We start from the raw sequence: 20,626 nt of genomic DNA, 5'->3' as shown, positions 1-20,626 counted from the left end.
ACGTCAGGGGAAGGAATATTAGTCTATTTTCTGCTTTTGTGGCCATTTTTTTTAAAAAGCAACACTCAACAGACATCACCAGACCAGTAAAACCTCACATAGGAGTTGAACAAGCATTTTTCTGCACGAATAAACAACAGACGATGCGGTTTCATTCAGCATACAAGCTGAAACCAGCACTACAGTCAAACTGAGCAGCCTTACAGCTTTGTGCACGGTGTGTAGCTGGGTGCATGTCACTGAAGCAGCAGTTCAGCGGCGCATTGATTAAACCCAAATCAAGACTCTTTGATTTCAGTTATAATTCATGCATTGGGACTGTTGCAGGGAAACAGTCTTTGGGTTTTGCATGAGAGTAAAACTTTCTAACTTTCTGAAATGATGGTTGAAGTCATCTGCCGTCAGACATTAAGCTGCTGCAGAAGTCTCTCTGAGTCCAATGTCACTGACGGCTGCCACAAATCATCTCTGACTCAAACACACCTCCATTCAAAGTGTCAACTTCTCATGAAATACTGATTAAATAAGTGTTTTCTACCCCTCCTGATCAACATGCTGCTGGTCCTCTCTGTTCCTCAAAACCTGCTTTGTTGTCAGATCAGTTTACTACAGCTGCTCTCATACTTCACCCATCTGTCCAAATATGGTCACTTCCTGTTTCATGATGATGATGGTAAAATGTCCAGTGTGTGAGACTGAGACAGCATGTCACAAACAAATGTGTCATGTTGGTTCCTGTGGAAACATCACAATGGAGGAGTGTGTGTCATCAGCCTTCTATGTCACCCAATACAACCACGCACAACTGGCTGGGTGTTATTTGTTCCCTGAACTGTACGACAACAGTCCGTGTTAAACTGATGTCTGGGGGTGTCCTGTGGTTTCTGGTCCTGGTCCTGGCACTGGATGCTTTAGCTTTGGGTCATCCTTTCACATGCTCAGTGGGAGCGGGATCTGGGACACTGGAAGGACAAGCCATGGGCTTTTTACTGTGAGCAGCTTTTGTGGCACAGCAGGGCACATTTTCTTTCTGAAGGGGTGTGCTTTGTCAGTAAAACATTAGGATGGGTGCAGGCCGGGCCCTTCAGTTTTAGGCTCTCAGCGGCTTCAGTGTCGTGGTCATTCAGTGCACATGAACAGCACTAAGTTGCCCCCAGGAACACAAGCAACCAACTCTTTGTGGACTCTGAAATCGTATTTATGAATAAACAAGAGAGATAAAGTCCCAAGTCGGATTTAATGTAAAAAGACTGAAAGTTTTACCTGGTCGTAGTCTTCCTGTAACTAATATATGCTGCAGGAGTGGAGAAGATTAAAACTGGTCTTTGGAGAATTCATTTTACATTCTCATTATTTCAGCATCAGTACAGTTTCCCTGGGATGTGATGGAGGTTTTCAGAAATCTCTTTTCTGCATGAGGTCAAAAAGCAGCTTTCTCATAGTAGAAAATCCTCAGAAGCTCGCTGTAGCCTCTGTGAGAGCGGTGACATTTGAACACGCATCACTGTGCCACAATAAGAGTCTTCACTAAAGAGTTTCTGCACTTTTCCTCCATTCTTCTGCGCTCTCTGTCAGTTTTCTTTCCTTCCATTCAGCAGTTGTTCCCTGTCACCACTCTGTCTCTCCGTAAACAGCAGGGTGTCGCTGAAGGATTGCATTGTAGCACCGTCCCACACACACAGGCAGGGTCCATCACTGTGACCTGGTAATAGGGGATTGTCTTTTTAATGGTCCTAAAAACACACCAGCTCGCTTCTACGGGTCTTCTCGACATCTACAGACAGACGTTTTGTATTTGTGAGGAAACTCATTGCCATAATGCATTTCTTAGCCTTCTCCCCCAAAATGAATCTAAAGCCCATGTTCAGGTTGTTCCAGATTAAAGGAGCACTAATGCAGGTAATATTGAGTGTTTTAACAGTAAATCAATTCAAATTAAACGTATTTGTGAACAAAGCATGAAGAAATAGCAGGTAGGAAGCCAGAATGCTGGTTAGGGTGTAGAATAGTCTTCCTGGAACAGCTTCACACGACTTCCAAGGTGCATGTGGAGGAGAAAAAAGCTGCACTTGTAGGTGTAAAACAACTCTTTACCAGCATATTTCAGCCTCATTAAACATGGAAGTTAAAGAAGTGGGTTGTGTACATGGACACATGGCTTCAGGCCATCCATTGTCCCAGGTTAGTAAAGAGCTAAAGAGAGAAGCCAGCGGGAGACGCCATAATTGTTCCAAACACCAAGGAATCATCCAGGGCTGAAGCCCCTGCAGTTGCTTCACTGACTGATATGAATGTTTGCTTTGTTTTTGCTTAAAATACTGTTTGTTGGCTGTTTTAAGATGACTGTAATAACTAGCACAAACTGAAACCTATTGATCTAATAAAGTTATTCTGTGTTCTACAAATATTGCTGTTCCTCAGCTAACCTGGAAAGCAGGGTAGCCGTGAGATGCCTGAGTTAATTTTAGCCTGAACCACACCTCTGGCTCTCCGGATCGGGTCGTGCAGCAAGACGAGATCAGTTGGTGGTTCAGCAGCTCATTATGCAGCTTGGTTGTTGGCTTATATCCATGTTGTTGCAGTATCGGTGCTTTTTGACCCGGTATTGAAACACAGACGTGCAGTTAGCTTCACTGGTATCCCAGAGCTTAGCAGCCCCTACTCTTACCCCAACAGCAGCCCCTTCTGCGACAAGAACTTCTTCAAATTGCACCTAAATGAAAAAAGATCCAAGAAGGTGCCTATTAGCCCCAGCGGAGCTGTCACTGTGTCTTTAATCTCACCTCCAGTGAGTTTTTGCTGCCACCTTCAAGTCTGGCAAAGCGAAACACCTGTTAGTTAATATCAAGCATCAACCCTTTACTCTAATGTTATGTCGAAGGCTGCAGGGTAATCAGATTTTTTCCTTAAATCAGATCTTTAGGACAAACTTTCTGCATTGTTGTATGAAACTGATCAGGTTGTTTGTGTCCAGATGTCATCAACCTAATGCCTTGTTTCCACATATGTTTGTGATTTTATGCAAGCGTGTTTATTCCTTTGTTTCCCTCCACACTTTGCCACAAGTACATTGAAATGACATTCTTTATAGCCAACACTGGCATTGAATTAAAGAAGTTGTGTAACATATGACTTTGGTGCAGCTCATTCATCTTTAACTAAAAAATGACCACAAGGCAGACCAGCCTTATTTAACTCCTCCCTTTGTATAAGTGTTGGTCTGTCACAGCACCTAAAAGTTCATATTCCATAAAAATGGATCAGGAAGCTGCTATCATTAGCCTCTTCCAGTGCTGAAGTGAAGACAAAGATAAATGGACAAATAAAAGGCGACCTTGGAGTCATTGTCCTGATATGATGAACCAAACAGGCTTAAAGCAGGTTCCATCCAGCTTTGCAGATATTGAAACTTTCCCCCAAAGTCCCAGCAGACAGTTTCTTTCAGCTTCTGTCCTCCCTGTCTTAGTAGCACCGATTCCTTTCTGCACTCCTTGCACTTGAAAATCAGATTTCTTTTCTGTAGAACCTGCCTGAAATTGCATGTCAGATCAGTGAAAGTGTGCTTCGGATTCATGTTTTTCTTTATAGCCGTTATACCTTCCAAAATCCTTCTGGAGTGGACGGCCGTTTACTGGATTCAGCAGCTCATAACCTGATGACTAAATGGTCCTCACATAAAAAGCTAATAATAAACACAAATGTGCACACGACTGTCCGTGCACAGTTTACAGTGACGGAGCAAATTCTTAGCGAAATAACCGAACTCTCAAACATCCCTTTGACACTGAAACAACGGGGCAGAATTTCCCCCAGTTTGCAAAAACGTTGCAATAGTTTCCAACTAAAATCCGTCTTCCTTTACTGTGAGGAACACACACATATCTGTGAAAACTGAAGACGGTTAAGAGCTATAGATGGAGACTAACACTGTCCTCAGTGCAAAGTCAGCCCGATCTGCATGTTTGTGTGTATCTAAGTAAATGACTGTCCACTCCGGTCACCGTGTTCCTCCATCAGTGTGTGCGCATGCTTGTATGTAGGGCCAGTCTGTGTGTGTGGGTGTATGTGTCCATCCATCCAGAAAATAAAGCCTTATTGAGGATGAAATGGGATTTTTAATTGGCTGAGCCTCAGCCAAACGGCGCCACGTGGAACTTCACGGCCTCTTGTACAATGCCACAGACACTCGTGCACTCTCCCCTGCACATGTGTACACACGTATTGAAGAAGTCACACATTCACACAGGCTCCATCTCCATGTCAGGGAGTATTGATTAGACCATTTAGTCCAAATAGAAGAGAACATTGGCCCTCATCAGGGAGACCTCCCTAACAGGCTCATTTACACACACACCGTCTCGCTTTCCCACTAAAACACATCTGCAGCAGCCGACACATACGCTTACTTTCTCTGATGCAACCCTCCTCTCCCTCCTTTGCTCTTTCCATCCTTTAAAAATGGGCAGACAAACCTCTCCTCCTCCTCTTCACACACTCACTCAGACACACACATGCTGAGTGCGATGTGGCTGTTAAAAGGTTGCATCCATGTCTGACAGGGCCTCTAAGAGCCCTGCATCGGTTTCCGCTGCGATCTCACTGTCTGAGAGAGCGAGGAAGCAAGCTGCACTGAGAGGGTGAGAGATCAGAGGTCAGTAAATGCAGCAAGGCACTAATCTGAAGGGTTCCAATCCCACCTCTGCAAGAACATTCTTTTCCTTCCTCGTGCTTCTGCAGCTGTGAATGAGAGAGTGGGTATTTATAGGGGCGCCAAAGGTTGTGTGTTTAACTGATCGTTACAGATCGTGAGTGTGAAACTTGAATAAATATGCTGTCTTATCTGATCCGTTGCCCTGGAAAGAATCATTTTCAGCACACAGAGTGAAGGATTTCAGTTTAGTTGAAAAAAAAATGTGGCTTCATATTTACTATGAAGTCCGTCCAACTGCATGCAGTGTATAACATCTGGATGCACGAGGGACAAATGGTCAAGGTGATGCAAGGCATCTGCAAAACGAGATGGATGGATAAAAATTGCACAATACAGAACATTTTACAAAAAAAGATTGATCCAAGAAGAAATAATGTCGAGAAGTGGCAGAAATGAATGTTTTAATGACGCCGTCATGTGTTGAAAAGTCCAAATCTTTCGCACCTTGTGTGTTTCTCTTGTGTTTTCTGTGTTAAGGAATGAAAAAGAAAGCATTATATATGTAAATAATCTCTCTTTAGGAATTGTCATCGCATCATACGAACGCTGTTCTGTGGTCAAGTTTTCTTGTCTTTTTATGGTCTCAAAATGATGGGAAATGTGGTGCATTTTTGAGCCGTTTACATGTGTAAAATGGATGAGATTAGAGGGTATGAAGCATTTTAAAGCAGCTGATTTGTATTTGTGTTCAGGCCTGATCAGGTCCAGAGTGCGTGGGGCGGATGCTGCGAGGGCCAGAGTCCTGACCTTCCTGGACAGCCACTGCGAAGTGAACAAAGACTGGCTGCCCCCCCTCCTGCAGAGGATCAAACAGGTAGACCACATCAATGCATATCTAACAAAGCAGAGAAGAGACTCGGCTCACTTTCCTCTTGCCTAATTTGAATGTGAATGTAGGAAGAAGAGTTCAGTCAGAGTGAGATCTGGACTGTTTGCTGAACATGAGCTGAACTGAGCTGATCTTTCCAGGAGAAAAGTTTGGACACGCTTTGCTCTGTGGAAAGATTTTATTATTCTGAAAAGATCTCCAAACCTGATTTAGATTGAAAGTAGACAAAATGTCCACCTGTGCATGTACTGCAGAGGTAACTGCTGTCATCTTCCCTGGTCCTTTACCTGACATCAGCCCTGCAATAACAAAACCTTTCAGTGCTTATTTGTTTGTGACGACTTCAGTGTTCAAAGTGAAATCACAGCACAGAAACTAGCTGCTGGTGCGAGTTCTCCTCATTAACAAATAACTGCTGTCCTCTTCTGAAATCTCCTCCATCGTCTCCTGTTTTGTCCTCTTCGGCCACACATTTTCACCTTGTTTTCTTTTCCATTTCTTTCTTTCTTGTTCTTTTGTCTTTGTCCTTGATTTTACTTTGTCACCTTGCTCAACTACTCTCACCACCCCCCAGTAAAGACTTCTCCCTGTTGTCCTTCCTTCTTCTCCACAGCTTCACACATTTTTGCCTCTACTCTTTAATCTAACCACTTCTTATTCACCCTCTGACAATATACTGCTTATTTCCAAATTTCATCTTTCTTTTCTTCCTCCCAGTGCCTTTACTTTCCCCACGCGTCTTCTTTTATCTTCCCTTGTTTCTGTCCTCCCACTTCCCCCCCCCTCTCCAGCATGGTTTTATACCCATTTTTATCACAGTTTTTGAACCTCTTCTCATCTCTTTACTCTTCCCACACCCTTCCTCCTCTTTTCCTCATCTTTTATTTTTTTGCATCTGTCCCCCACTGCATCAATTCATCAAGTCAACAGATCTTTTGCTGGTATTAAGACCTTTGATCTCAGTCTGCAAAAAAGAAATCAATAAATAAATCCACCAGAGAGTCTAATCTGTTTCTGCTGCAATACCAGCATCATACATATTCATTGTCACGGTTCGTGTGTGTGTTCTCATGCATAAGGGTCATCCATCACTGTCTGTCTGGTTACTGTATAGTCATATACTTAGATTTAAATGTATGCAGTATTGATTCAGGTTAATACACACACAGAGGCAAAACTCCAGAACACCCTAAAATCACATTACCCTGCATATAATTGTCGGTCTTATTGATCTAGAGAGCTGATGTCCTGCCAGACGTTCAGATTTTGTTCTATTCTTATTGTTTTTGAGGGTTTATTATGTTTGACCATAAACTTTTATATTTTAATCTAAGCCAACTGTTCTCAAACTTTTCTGTCATGTCCATATTGAGAAGCAGAAAACCTTTAATGACAAGTTGACATATGGGCTCTGTTGCAGCTGGATGCTGAAAGACGAATTTAATCGTTCTCACCAAAAAACTCTTTTATTGCGACGTTATTGTAAGACTGGAAAAACGAACAGCATTCTCATTTAAATTCATTCAAATTTAGCGTGTTTTTTCACCACTCATTGATTCTCCGCAGCATTGAGTTCAGCCATATCCATTTTATTAAGTGGTTTTTTATGCCTTCCTCACAGCACCTGGACAGCAAATGTGTGTAATCACTCAGCAGCTAACGGCAGTATGTTTAGAGTTAATATATTTTCCACTGCATGCCAAATAGATGAAGGTAACCGGTGTTTGTTTAGCAGCACTGCTTAATTGCTTGTTGCATTTGCATTGTGTGATCATTTAAGTTCACTGTGATAAGCCTCAAAGAAAAGTTTAAAAGCAGTTCAGAAAAATTTATGCTGCAAGTAGCTGTATTTAGTTAATACTGTGTGATTCCAGGTGTTTCTTGATGGTAAACTTTGGTTTCTCTATATGAATTATTATAGTCATTACTCGTTGTGGTTGTATCTCTCTCTCTGATTTCTGTTAAAAGCTGTTTCTCATCTCAGACTCTACAGGCCTCAGTTAGCATGTTGAAGGTTGAAGTTCATGACAGCACAGTTAGAAAAAGACTGAACAAGGATGGCTTGTTTGGAAGGGCTGCAGGAGAAAGCCTCTTCTCTCTAAAAAGAACATGGCAGCACAGCTTAGGTTTGCAAAGCTGCATCTGAACAAAGCACGAGACTTCTGGAACAATGTCCTTTGGACAGACCAGAGCAAAGTGGAGATGTTTGGTCCTAATGCACAGCAGCACGTTTGGAGGAAACCAAACACAGCATATCAGCACAAACACCTCATACCAGCTGTCAAGCACGGTGGTGGAGGGCTGATGATCTGGGCTGGTTCTGCAGCCACAGGACCTGGGCACCTTGCAGTCATTGAGTCCACCATGAACTCCTCTGGATACCAAAGTATTCTAGAGTCAGATGTGAGGCCATCTGTCCCACAGCTAAAGCTGGGCTGAAACTGGCTCATCAACAGGACAAAGATCCCAAACACAGCAGCAGATCTACAGCAGAATGTGTGAAAAAGAAAAGAATCGAGGTGTTGCAATGGTCCAATCAGAGTCCAGACCTCAGCCTGACTGAAATGCTGTGGTGGGACCTTAAGAGAGCTGAGCAGAAACCAATGCTGCAAACCTCAATGAGCTGAAGTAATGTTGGAAAGGAGAGTGGCCAAAGTCTGAGGCTGTTTTTAACTTTTCTTCAGAACTTGTAGGAACAGATAATTTTTTAATGTCCTGGGATGTACAAATTTAGAACTGACACCGGGTGTACTTTCTTTGTCACATGACTAGTTGTGTTCAATAGTACTCTGAAGGATGAACACTTTCTAAATCTATAGAAAATCGAGTTATCCTTTGCACACATGCGACTGTTTTGATTTTCTTTCTGTCCCAATACTTACAACCTTAGAACTGACAGAGGATGCATTTACTTCTTCACATGTATGTGAATGAGGATGATGAAGGGTGATGCTGATTGTGTCTGTTGTCAGTTTGGTTGCACCTTAGTCACCAAAGTTTTCATTTCAGGTTAGGAGAAAAAGAAATGGATCAAGTTAAGCAGCTTCTCCAGAGTGATTTGAAAATAACATTCACCCAATTACATCAGTGGTGTCGCGCATGCTTCACCCTGAGTGCTGCACAGTGTCATTACCCTAACAGCTATTAAAGCAAGCACAGTGCTTTGCTGGAGCTGTCGAGGGATGCAGCCCGCATCCCCTTGCACTGACCCTGCAGCTAATGGTCCAGAACCGCTCCACCTGCTCTGTAATATCACCGGCTGAAGGCGCATCCAGCCGTTTGACCAAACTAATAGAGGGACACTCCATGATTTAACAAGCAGCTCAAGTCAGGCAGTTTTAGTGTGTGTGTATGTGTGAAAGATTTCGTACTTTTATCCTTGTAAAGAGCAAATGGTGCCATCAAAGGTGGAAATATGAGGGTAATCGAGTACAGACGTTTTGGCAGCTCTCCCTTTAAAAGGATTTAGGATTCTGTGTTAGGGTTAAGGGGGCAATAACTAAGCTAAATCCCTAGGAGTTGTATGGCTCAATGGATGATAACACAAGACTGGGAGATATAGGTTGGGTTGGTGTTCTCTTAGGATTTGATATTTTTATGCTTTCTTTATTTGGTGTTGGGAACAGTACAAGACAACAGTGCTGCTCTGTTTCACAGCTGCACTTTTTGAATGTTATTTTGGAGAGAAGATCTAAATCGTTCTGCTAATGCACTGCACTAACATCCCTGCCATCACCAGCCAAGCTTTTACCCTTGTATCTTATGCACTGTGTCCATATTTACATATTTTGGCTGGATTTGCAGAGGCAGAGTAATGCAACAAGGAATTGTATCATAATTTAATCTTTCCTTTGATGTGTCCACTGAACAGATATATATGTTGTGTAACAGCAGTGGCACCGTTCAGATGATGTTTCATAGTATGCAGAAGAATCACCTGCCTCCATGTTGGTCAAAGTGACTCTTAAAATAATCTCATTACCTGTAATCCTTCATTGTACTTCCTAATGGATGGAACACGTTCTGCTCGTGGATGTTTTTACTGAACTAACATCTAAAGACAACTGTAGAATGTCTCCTGTAACATGTTTTTTTGTTTGTTTCCTCTCCATAGGTGAGAATAAAAATCTAATGACATAATAGAAAAATATAAATAATTTTGTTCTGTGTTCATCTACCTTGCTGTCATCTCCATTTTTTTCCTTTATGTCTTGATTCCTCGCAGCCCAGCAGTCGGACATTAATGCCAGTAAAATGAATATAATGTGGTGGAACTGAAGAGAACAGAGATAGCGGTCACTCTCACCTCACTAAATGTGCTGTTTGCATGATTGCTGCTGAATGACTGGAATTCCTTTTACTGTAGAGCAGCATAATGACCTTGGAATATGCAGTCAGTTTCACACACAGATGAACACACTGGACTGAAAATCTCATTTATTGGCAGAGAATTTGATGATCTGTTGGAGCACATTATTCTGTTTCTTGTGTATTTCTTCTCCTTTTAGATTTCTCTTCCTTCATTTCTTAATGTTTTTCAGCCATTTTTTCCTTTAAACACTTAACCTTTCATTAATGTGCGTTTTATTTTCTCTTTCTTTTTTATGTATCCAGGACCCAACTTGTGTTGTCAGCCCCGTCATCGATATCATCAACATGGACACTTTCGCCTACGTAGCAGCCTCTGCTGATCTCCGTGGAGGTATTCAAACGCTTCCTTCCACCTGCCCTAAGACAGATAGAGATGGCTCTGAGGCGCCTTCGGGCGATCATCTGATGACGGAGACAAACCCGGAGGGTGTCTGATTTATGTGGAGGCCCATCATGATGAGTTCATGAACCTGCTTTCTCTGCTGAGAAGCTTTGAAATATTTTTCTTCTGGCTTTCTAACACTCTCAAGGTTCTTATTACCTCTTGCTGGATGCCTGGGGGTGCCTGAATAGTTTATTTCCTTGAGTATGATCTTATCTTTGGTACATACACTTCCAGTCGAAAGTTTAAACTCACCAAAAAATGATTGTATTTTTCTATATTTTAACTATTTCCTATATTTTAGAACAATACTAAAGACCCCCACACCATGAGAAATAATACATGAGGGATCATTTCACACCTTTTGCTTTGCTGGCAGTTTTGTACACTCTTTGCATTTTTGTAGCTTTGCTTCATGAGGAATTCTCCTCGAATGTTGTTCCAACTGTCTTCAAGGAGTTCAAAGATACATATATATTTATATATACTGTGTATACATACAGTATACAGTGTGTGTTAAGCAGAGATGTCTACATCATTCAAGGCAAAAAATACACATTTACACAAGTGCAATTCTCTGTCAATAAATCCCTGCTGCTGTTGCCCAGATATCTATTGTAGGAAACCAACCGGTTTGCCATACATTGTACAAAATCCAGATCTTTTAGTAAATTATCTTGCATGTTAAGTGGTTTTGAGTCCGTATAAGTGAAAACCTTTGTTTTCCACAGCCAAATCTTTTGTTGAAGATCCAGTGTAGCTCAGTTGTATTCGACTTCCAGTTCAACAGCAATTCTCTGAAATGTCCTGCAGAATTTTGCAACCTTCCCTTCTTAAGATCTCTAGTTATCGACTCAAGCTCCAAACAGCCCTGATGAGAACACAACACCTGGATAACCACGCAGATTTCCAATCAGGGGGCTGCAGCTGAGGCTACAATAGTGGGCACAACCTAATTTGTCTTTACAGAAACATATTTTCATTGGCTGTAATGGCTCATATGGAAGTTCTGAAGCTAACTGCAACAACTTGTGGAAATAAAGAGACAAGATTGATGGATTCAACCATTTGCAAGACAACTGCGGGTTATTCTCAGTCCCGCTGTATCCACGGTTCAGTCATATATGATAAACCGGCCCGATTATCTCAGGGAGGCGTGTGAATCTGAAACTGTGGTCCAGCACAGCCTGCACAGTACGGTGTAACACTGTCCTTTGGTGTTGTCGTAGATACAAGTTTGTCCCCTGGAAGGTGATCGGGATGGTACCAAGACACAACATAAGCACAAAAAATACTAACCTGGTTACTTCAGTACCAAAACCTATGAGTTAGGTTTACGTACAACAGCTGCTTGGTTTGGGTAGAAAGTTACAGCCTTTCATGGAATTAAGCCTACATGGTGGGAAAAAAAGCTGCCAAAATGTCTTTGATACATTAAAGTCCAACTGTCCTTATGGTTTGTGACATGTTGAGATTAGGACCAGGCTTAGATGGATCACTAACTGTCCAAGAAAGCACTGAGCATCGCTAATTGATCACACAGAACAGCACCTCTGAGAGCAACTCTTCTTTTCAGCTTGACAATATTCCATAGTTAGAGTTGAGTTGAGACTTAATGGCCTGAAAATAATTCAGGACAACACACGTGTTTTGTCTCAAGTCCTTCTGTCATCACTCAATTTGTCTGAAGCCAATCTCTCCTAAGAGCTTCATAGTTCCTCTCTCATTCCATTAGCCTGCCTTGTCCCCGTCTTCTTCACTTGGTAACGGCGATCAATGCCAGTCAATGCCGATAATAGCTCTGTCCACCACAGCCACAAATTCACCCTCAAACACACACAAAGGGAATCAATGACAGTTAGTTTCATACAGACATTGTAATTATAGATGAAATGGTCACTGGTAACAGAAAAAAGATGCGTATTAGATGGACTTTCATTCATCTGGTGCTCACATTTGAGATGCAGTGACAGATCTACACACCCTCTTTAAAGTGCACAGACATTCACACATGCACATGCACAAAAGTGAGTGTTATGGCAGCAATTCCTTTGCAAGCACACACCCTTACACCAGCCAGCACACAGTTCAAACGCTTGTTTATTAGGCCCGCCCAATATTTGACAATTTTTAAAAAAAACAGACATTTCCATGTGATTATTTACAGAGCGATTTAGGTAATTTCTGCATCTTATTTCCTTAAATGTTCCTTTTTCATTGTTCCATATAAAGCTGTTTGAACTGTGCTCTGTCAATAGATTTGCTTTGCCTAAATTAACTTCAAACGTTTTGTCTGATTTCCCCCAAATATCATCCTTTTTTGTCAAGTAAATGTGCTAAAAAAGGGGCAGAAAGACCAATTAGCCTCTCTTCTACTCCTGTGTACGAGGCCTTGAAACTAACTGCTTAGTGTTACAGAAAGATAAGCTGGGAAATTAGCAAGACTGCTGGTAGATGTGCGTTTTATTGGCATATAAAGCACAGAGTGTCGTCAAGTCTTGAATAAGAGAACTGAAAGGGGTCGAGGAATGAGCCCTGAGGTACGCCACATGTAACGTGAGCTGGTTGAAGGAAGTTGTTTTTTGTGTTTTAAAGAAGTTTTTCTGTATTTCCAACCCAGAATTAAACGATGCAGGAAGATGGTGAGAGCTAAAATTAGTTAGTCCTACCTTACATTGCAAACACTTCTGTTTGGTTATTACACACAAAAACAACATAATGCAGCTCTGTTTATTCTGATCTATAATTTGTAGTTTTATAAGACAAAAGGAAAAGAAGACATGGTTTCAGTGTTCTCTGATTGAGTTTTATTATCTTAATGAAAGCTAAACAAGGTTAGAAAAGCAGCTGCGTCCCTTCACATGAAGTATTGTTCTTCATAGACAAACCCTGACACATTACAGTAGTTTCTCTATATTCAGTATTACATGGTGCTTATGCTGTTCTGTGTTATTTCCCCAGGTTTTGATTGGAGTCTTCATTTTAAGTGGGAGCAGTTGTCGTCTGAACAGAGAGCTCTTCGAACCGACCCAACGCAGCCGATCAAGTAATGCAATCGACATACACTTGTGCAGTCCTCTAGAAAAGACAGCATGACTACACGGTATAATAGGAACACGCTTACAAAGACAAATGGGTGTAGATATTCTGGCCTTATTAGGTAAGCTGTTGTTGAAAATGGGTCTAAAGATCTCAGCTTATACGGTTTTCCCCCTGATTCGGTCCAGGTTAAGTGGCAGAAACTGGCTGGATGGATAAAGGAAGTGAAACGGGGACGAAGAGATTCTAAAGTAGAAAAAGACAAACTGATAAAAGCTTTATATTGATTTCAAGCTGGAGTTGGTTCAAAACATCTAAATGCTGTATTTTTCCAACTGTTCACCAAATATGGAACATATTCAATGTTAAATAAGTGAATACTTGAAAATGTGCTGGTGAGTGTTGTGGACATTTAACCCTGATCTTCACTTCCCATCTTCAAGCTCGAGTGTAGAGTTTTAATTACTTCTAAATGTGGACTGTTAATGTGTGCAAGTGAGCGTAAATGTGTGTGTGTACACACACAAGTCTTTGCTGGGAATTAAAAGCATTTTATTTCCAGAATGAGCAGAATCACCACCAAAAATAGAGTAAGTAATTAAATTCAGTTATAATCCATGAATGACTGACCAAACGGCGGCTCAGAGACAGGATGGGGAACAAATAAATATTTTACCAAGCCTAAATAAAAGAGAACAGGACTGCAAGCCTCCTAAACAAAATGAAGCAGTAGTTTTGGTATAAATCGTATGTATCCTGAGGAGAGTAACCACAAAATTGTGTAGTATTGGACAGATGAAACCTCAGAACTATGCTTTTAAAACCTTGGCCCTCTGACCCTCATTCCCAGGAAATAACAGCAAGTCTTTGTACTCTCATTTTATATGACCAACAGTAAAAGTGGCCTCTTTCCTATTCCAGCTCTTTATCAAAAGTTAACAGAAGTCACAGTCTGGTAGTGCAATTTAGAAACAGTAGAGAGATTGTAAGTAATTACCAAAACAAGAAGTGGCTCGTGTTTGGGAGGGAAACAGATGTTCGTATCCAGACTAATAAAAGCACCATCGCACAAGCTGTGCATTCACTCAGGTGCAAGATGGTGACAAGAGAGCAGGGCTCAGAATGCAAAACAGCTGAACACACAAAACCAACTCTGTTACATCTGAGTTCACACACACACATGGAGATTGCTAAGAGATAAGCCATTAAACAGCAGCTTATCAAATGCAAGTCACATTTCCTTATTTAGAGTAAGGGAAAACGTGTCGTTGTTATTGGTTATGGTTATTTTACACTATTTATGGTTACTTACACTCGTTTGCATTACAGCAGGGATCTTAATCACTCAAACAAGCCACTTGTTTCATGTGTTTTACGTTTTGTGCTGATGGATCAAAGTTATTGAAAAGCAGACTGTGTTACCATTAGTTTACATCAGAGCTTTAACTCTCAGCCATGATGCTCCCCGATGAGGTTCATTCAGAATCCAAAGCTCTGACTCGTGTTTCATAAACATCAGACTATGGCAGAAGGAACACATAATCAAAGACTATTGAAAGACTTGAAGAGATAATGAATGCATCTGCAAAATCAAATTGGTGTGCTGAGGTGGCCCAGTGCTGCCAAAATGATAAATGATGCATGTCCTTTCTGCAGCAATCAGTAACAAATGCGCCACCCCATTTTGACCTATTATTGCTACAGTGACCTCTGCGGGTGGCGGAAAGCTTAATCTGCTGAGAAATTACAGTGTCTAATCATTGATGCCTGACAAATGATTTGCTCTGGAGATTTGATCAAACAAAGAAAAAGGAGGACTGAAAAAGGAACAAAGCACAACGTTCACAGGCACACATTTAGAAATAATAAACGCTGGAACTTTTTCTTCTTCATGAGTCGGATAGATGTCAAGAACCAAGATTCCCTGTTTTGCCGACTTGTGACTGGCTTCAAGCAGAATCTTCTTATGTTTGTGTTATGGAGAAGGATGTCAGATGGCGTGCAACTCTGTGACAGTCTGTGTCCACCTGGATGTCTGTCTGTGTCACATCAACCTGCCAAGACTGGACTGAGTCACCATGTCTATTCTGGGGAAGACAGTCTTTTACATAATGCCTTCCATAGCTTCTAACAATAGATATGACATCTTATGCACTATAACTATCCACAAGCATCCAGTTACAAGTTGTTTTTTTTTTTACCTCCAAGATCAACAAAAATGAAAAATAAAGAGAAAAACCACTGCAGTATCCACAGATTATTGTGGGGTATAAACAGCATCATTCTTCTCTTGACTTTTACTCAGAATTATAGGTTAAAACTACCGGATTTTCCGCACCATAAGGTGCACCTAAAAGCCTTAAATTTTCACAAAAATCAGCCGTGTGCCACATAATCCGGTGTGCTTTATGTGTGCACTGGATTCCAAAATCTGTCACGGATACCGCCATTTTGAATTTACCGCGGGGAGCGCCAAGCATTCATCGGGGCATTGATCCCCCTGAATCACTCAAAGCTCGCCCTTTGCGTTGTTCACTGCCACCGCTTTGTGTTCGGTGTGAATCCAGGGTCAGGCGGCTCCCAGCCATTCACTCTGAATGGGGCGAAGGTTGTATGGAGCTCGTACTCAGCGATTGAATCGTGTCATCATTAATGCTTCTGCCCATGTCCCAGTGAGTCTGTTCTTCAGTCTGAGATGGGTGATGTGCTGAGATGTGCAGTTTATAAGTTTATAAAGTGTAAAAACCACCGATGTTGTCCTTGAGAGTCGGACCATTTCCCGCTGACACAGAGACGTAACACATGCACTACTGTGCTGGCAGCTATGAACCAATCAGAGAACATTAGGTAATAAGTACGCCTTATAATCAAGTGCACCTTATGTATGGGTTAAGTACAGAAATGGACCCCAATAATTAAGTGTGCGCTTTATAATCAGGTGAGCCTTATGCTGCACAAAATACAGTAAATTAAATTAAATCAATAAAGGGTAGGGGGGGTAATATTCTGCACAAAAACCTTGCAATTTGGTTGATTTAAGCAGTAAATGTTCAAGGAAAAAAAGCAGTAAAATACTAGTTTTTAGGATGAATAGAGGATGACCAAACCTAATGACACGTGTATTGTATAGCATGAGGCTCAGGATTAAGGACAGACTCATCACGTCTCCAAAATTAATTGGAAGGTTCCTGACAGTCTTTCAAGCTTCTTAGCGACCATGGCTGGCAATTACAGCCGGGTTTTATGGATTACAAAAGTCAACAGTGACTTTTTACACTGTTTAGCAACATTTCATTAAAGAGAGATTGATTAAAAGGATGGAACAAAATGTATTTATCTACAAGGACTCAAGAGATGAAAGTGAAACATCTTTGTTTGATGATCGGACTCTGAGGGATCATCTCTGTGGAGAACTGACCGAATGAAGGAAGGTGACTGGATTAGACTGCCCCGGAGTGGATGAGTCGAGTTCAGAGGTAGCAGAGACTTTTGAGGCTCTGTGGGCATCGGTATGAGGTGGTGATGGGGGATGAGGGTTGTGCAAAAGTCAATCTGGAGGGAAAACAATGGAACAGGAGAGTCTTAAGGAACGGTCAGATTGGCTGGTTTGAAGTTTATTTGTGATGGTAAAAGACAGATGCTTTCTTCAAACACCACTTAAAATTCAAATTGGATTTTTTTAACCAGCATGACACATCACTCAAAGTCTTTTTAACACAGTGGTGCTGCTATGTTGGTCTTGTTTAGCTGCTCTTCCTGCTTTGTCCTTCATAACGAACGGAGGAGACGCAGCTCAGTGTTTCTCAATGCCAGCTGTGCCGTATGCACACATGTTGACTTTGGCTCTGCAGACTACCTCCACGTCCTGCTCAAATGTGCTTCAACTTGAACCCTCTTTAACATACTGCCTCTGTGCCATAAAACCAGGACAGTGAGGTGCAACCAGTCCTGCCCTTAAAGGACTGTGCAGAAAGGCAATCTGTTTGTCTGTAGAGTCTTTGGTAAAATCAAAATTTTCTCTTTGCAACGTCATGATCACTTTATTTTTCTATAAAATGGGTTTAATACATAAAAATTCATAATATCGCTTCTTAACTGCTGTGCCCTATTACGCTGTCTAATCATCCTTGAAAGTCTTGATATAACACATCTCCAGCAGATCAGTCCTCATAAAGACAGAGAGCACAGAGATGCACACAAATATGTATCAGTCTTGTCTCATTTAATTTATTTGCTGAGTTATTTAATGCTGTTTATTCACCCGCTTTCTTCAGCCGCACATACAATTTCACATTCCTTTAAATATACAAGGACAAATTGAGCTTGTAAAAGGGTTTCATGTCATTCTCCCCAAATGCAGACGCACTAAGACCCCCACTGAGTGCTGTTTGCAGGATGATTGTTGAACAGAAAGGACTTGATGGCGCTTCTTGGCCTTCAGCTCTTCGTTCTGTCCATGTCGGGAGTCAGGCTGCATCTGTGGGATTGTCACATGCACTCGTGTGTGTAAACATCTGATTTCCATTAGCTAGAAAACACCACAAACTTAGCAGAAGCCTCTGTCTTCTTGAGTGGATCAGATGAGGTTTTAAAGCACAATGGTTCATGTGATATTTGGTTTATGTTCAACTTATTTCCATTTCGGTCTTTCATGGCGTCTCATCAACATTTTTCTGCACCTGTGATCTTGATGAGACTTGAATCTACATCTTTGCTTGAGTCATTTGTAGTTGTAAAAATATTCTCCCCCTGTCCTTCTTCTGTTGCCTCTCTGACAGGACCCCCATTATCGCAGGTGGGCTTTTTGTGATCGACAGGTCCTGGTTTAATCATCTCGGCAAATATGACACCGCCATGGACATCTGGGGCGGGGAGAACTTTGGTGAGTCGTCCCACGGAGAGAAAACAATGTCATGCCATTCATTGCAAGACAAGAAACTAGCATGTTTTACATGTAAGCCATCACCAGTGCAGCGAGTCTTTCCCTGGGAGGAGGACATTTGCTGTCAACATGTGTGTAGTTGAGCAATAAAATGTTTCTTACTAAAACTATAATTTTTCAGTTCTCTTGTTGAGGATCATTTTTAGAATATTTTCTCTTCTCGCTGTAAAGCCCCGTTCACACATGCTCTGCTTTCCGTTACTCTGGTGGCAGCTGAGCATGTGTTTGTCTTGTGTGAATTATTGTGCCATGATGCTGTTGCTGCTTAGAGGAACTGAACAGATTATTAGATAAATGATGCTTATGTCCAAACGTTTCTCCTCCAGCTCATTGACAGCGACTGGTCATGTGATCAGCCCTGTGAGTGAAATGCTTCCATTCCTTCTTTTTTTTTAAATGCAAAAAGCCCCTCAACACACCAGCAGTCTAACACAGTCTGGTGTTCACTGCGTTAGACACCTGAGATGATTACAGCAGGGAGGAGTGATTAAGACGGCTAATTCACTGAAAGGAATGAAAAGGTCCTTTAATATCAGCTGATTGAAGGTGAAGATTCCCTTCAGCAGATTCAAGTCTGAAATTCATCCAGCATCAGCATCTGGCTCTCCTGCTGCTGCCTGCCTCCAGTCATCTGAAGTCAACTGTGTGCTGGAGTCAGCGCGCTGACTGCTGTGCTGCAGCTTTTCTCCCATCAGTGAAACACAGTTAGCCTGTTTTTCCTCCCTCCCTGAAACACTCATTTGCTCTCTATCGTGTCTCTGTCAGTCTCACAGGCTCTGTGTCAGTATCTCCCCATCTTGCTGACTCCTCTTGTTCTCCTTTGTTCAGCCTGGTGTTTCATCTTCACTTCCATCCATCCCTCCTCCTCATCAAACTCAGTCCATGCTCTAATTTTCACTTCCTCTGCTGCTCTTCTCTGTTCTTGGAGTGAAACTTTGTGAAGTTCTCAGCTTTTGTTCTTAGGGGAAACTCTGTTACCTCTCCCTTTCTCCCCCAATGAACTCGCAGACAGCCACTCTGCGGATTAACACACACTCAAACACTGAAGTGAAGGCAGCTCTTATGTGCATTGCTGTGTTTCCAACAGAAAATGAGCGCAGTGTAAGCATGAAAGTGCATGTGAAATGATGCACACACATGCATTCACACACACTAAATGAATAATCAGAGTTTGTCATCTGGTTTCCAAATAATCAGGGAGGTTTGGCCGTAACCATCATGCACTGACTGGAAAACGACCACGGAGACAAAAACACGTCTCGTTACACTGAAGCCCTTTGTAGACATGCACTGCTTCCATTAATCTGGTGAAAACTGTCAGCGTCATGTGAACTCCCCACCCGGATGCTTTTTTTGTAATGGCAGTGTGACTAATATGAAATATTTACCCATAACTTCAACCTGGCACAGCTGTTTCACAATTTAACACACACAGCTGATCTCAGTATGCATATTTGTAATTTACTAACATATTTGAACCTTTTCCCCATGTAAATGTATAGAAAATGCTTTAAAATGAGTCATTTGTGTTGTGATATGGTCACATCAGTCTTATTAAAGCTGGTACATTATTCTCAGCTGCTGCTGCAGGTCGGATTATTGTCTCTCTGAGCAATGCATCATGGTAAATGTTTGTGACTATCAGTTCTACAGTGCTTTTTCACAGTGGGATACATTGAGTACACTACATAAGGCACATAATGGTTGATTGATTTTATAGTTCACTACGTAGTGATTTCAGACACAACTAATGTGAAATATTGATTTTTGTTCTAAAAAAGCCTGGTGCCGCCACCTCAAAACTTGAATATATTATAGTCTGGAGCCCACCTCTGATGTATTCAGGGTGAGACTTCAGAGCGATAAAACACAACAGAATAGCTTTATATTTCAGGACAGCTACTGCATTGTTTAGCAGCAGCGTGAGCCTTTTTGTCAAACTGGTACAAAAACAACACAAAGCTGCATTCAGTCGGATTAAATGATTATTCAAGTGTCCTCTGTTATTAGTAAAAGAGCGTAACTGTTATTTATCAAAGACATGCAGGTTATATCAGGTATGTGATCACCAAACTGTGAACGTAAGAATAAGATTCACAAGTTAAGGCCCTTTAAAAACATGCCGTCTGTGTGCAGAGATCTCGTTCCGGGTGTGGCAGTGTGGCGGCAGCCTGGAGATCCTGCCCTGCAGCAGAGTGGGTCACGTCTTCAGAAAGAAACACCCGTACGTCTTTCCTGAGGGCAACGCCAACACGTACATCAAGTAAGTGTTTGGACGAGTTCAAGGTATTCCTACACATCTTTTCCATGTGTCAGATATGCTGACGACTGAGGTTTCATGCAGAGTGAATG

At 41.7% G+C, this 20,626-nt stretch overlaps 1 protein-coding gene across 1 annotated transcript in view; it reads left to right on the top strand.

The window, feature by feature from the left end:
* galnt14 (UDP-N-acetyl-alpha-D-galactosamine:polypeptide N-acetylgalactosaminyltransferase 14 (GalNAc-T14)) overlaps window positions 1-20,626 on the top strand; it is a 167,650-nt gene that overhangs the window by 124,534 nt on the left and 22,490 nt on the right. Inside the window, exons 6-10 of the mRNA XM_072362493.1 lie at window positions 5,404-5,525; window positions 10,155-10,242; window positions 13,255-13,339; window positions 18,111-18,214; window positions 20,411-20,537. Coding sequence (XP_072218594.1) covers window positions 5,404-5,525; window positions 10,155-10,242; window positions 13,255-13,339; window positions 18,111-18,214; window positions 20,411-20,537 — 526 coding nt within the window. The remainder of the gene's footprint in view (window positions 1-5,403; window positions 5,526-10,154; window positions 10,243-13,254; window positions 13,340-18,110; window positions 18,215-20,410; window positions 20,538-20,626) is intronic.

The sequence above is a fragment of the Leuresthes tenuis genome, unplaced genomic scaffold (assembly GCF_036924035.1).
Source record: "Leuresthes tenuis unplaced genomic scaffold, fLeuTen1.0.hap1 SCAF_13, whole genome shotgun sequence".
NCBI lineage: Eukaryota > Metazoa > Chordata > Actinopteri > Atheriniformes > Atherinopsidae > Leuresthes > Leuresthes tenuis.
The sequence above is the reverse complement of the archived record's forward strand: the minus strand, read 5'-3'. Positions and strand labels throughout refer to the sequence as shown.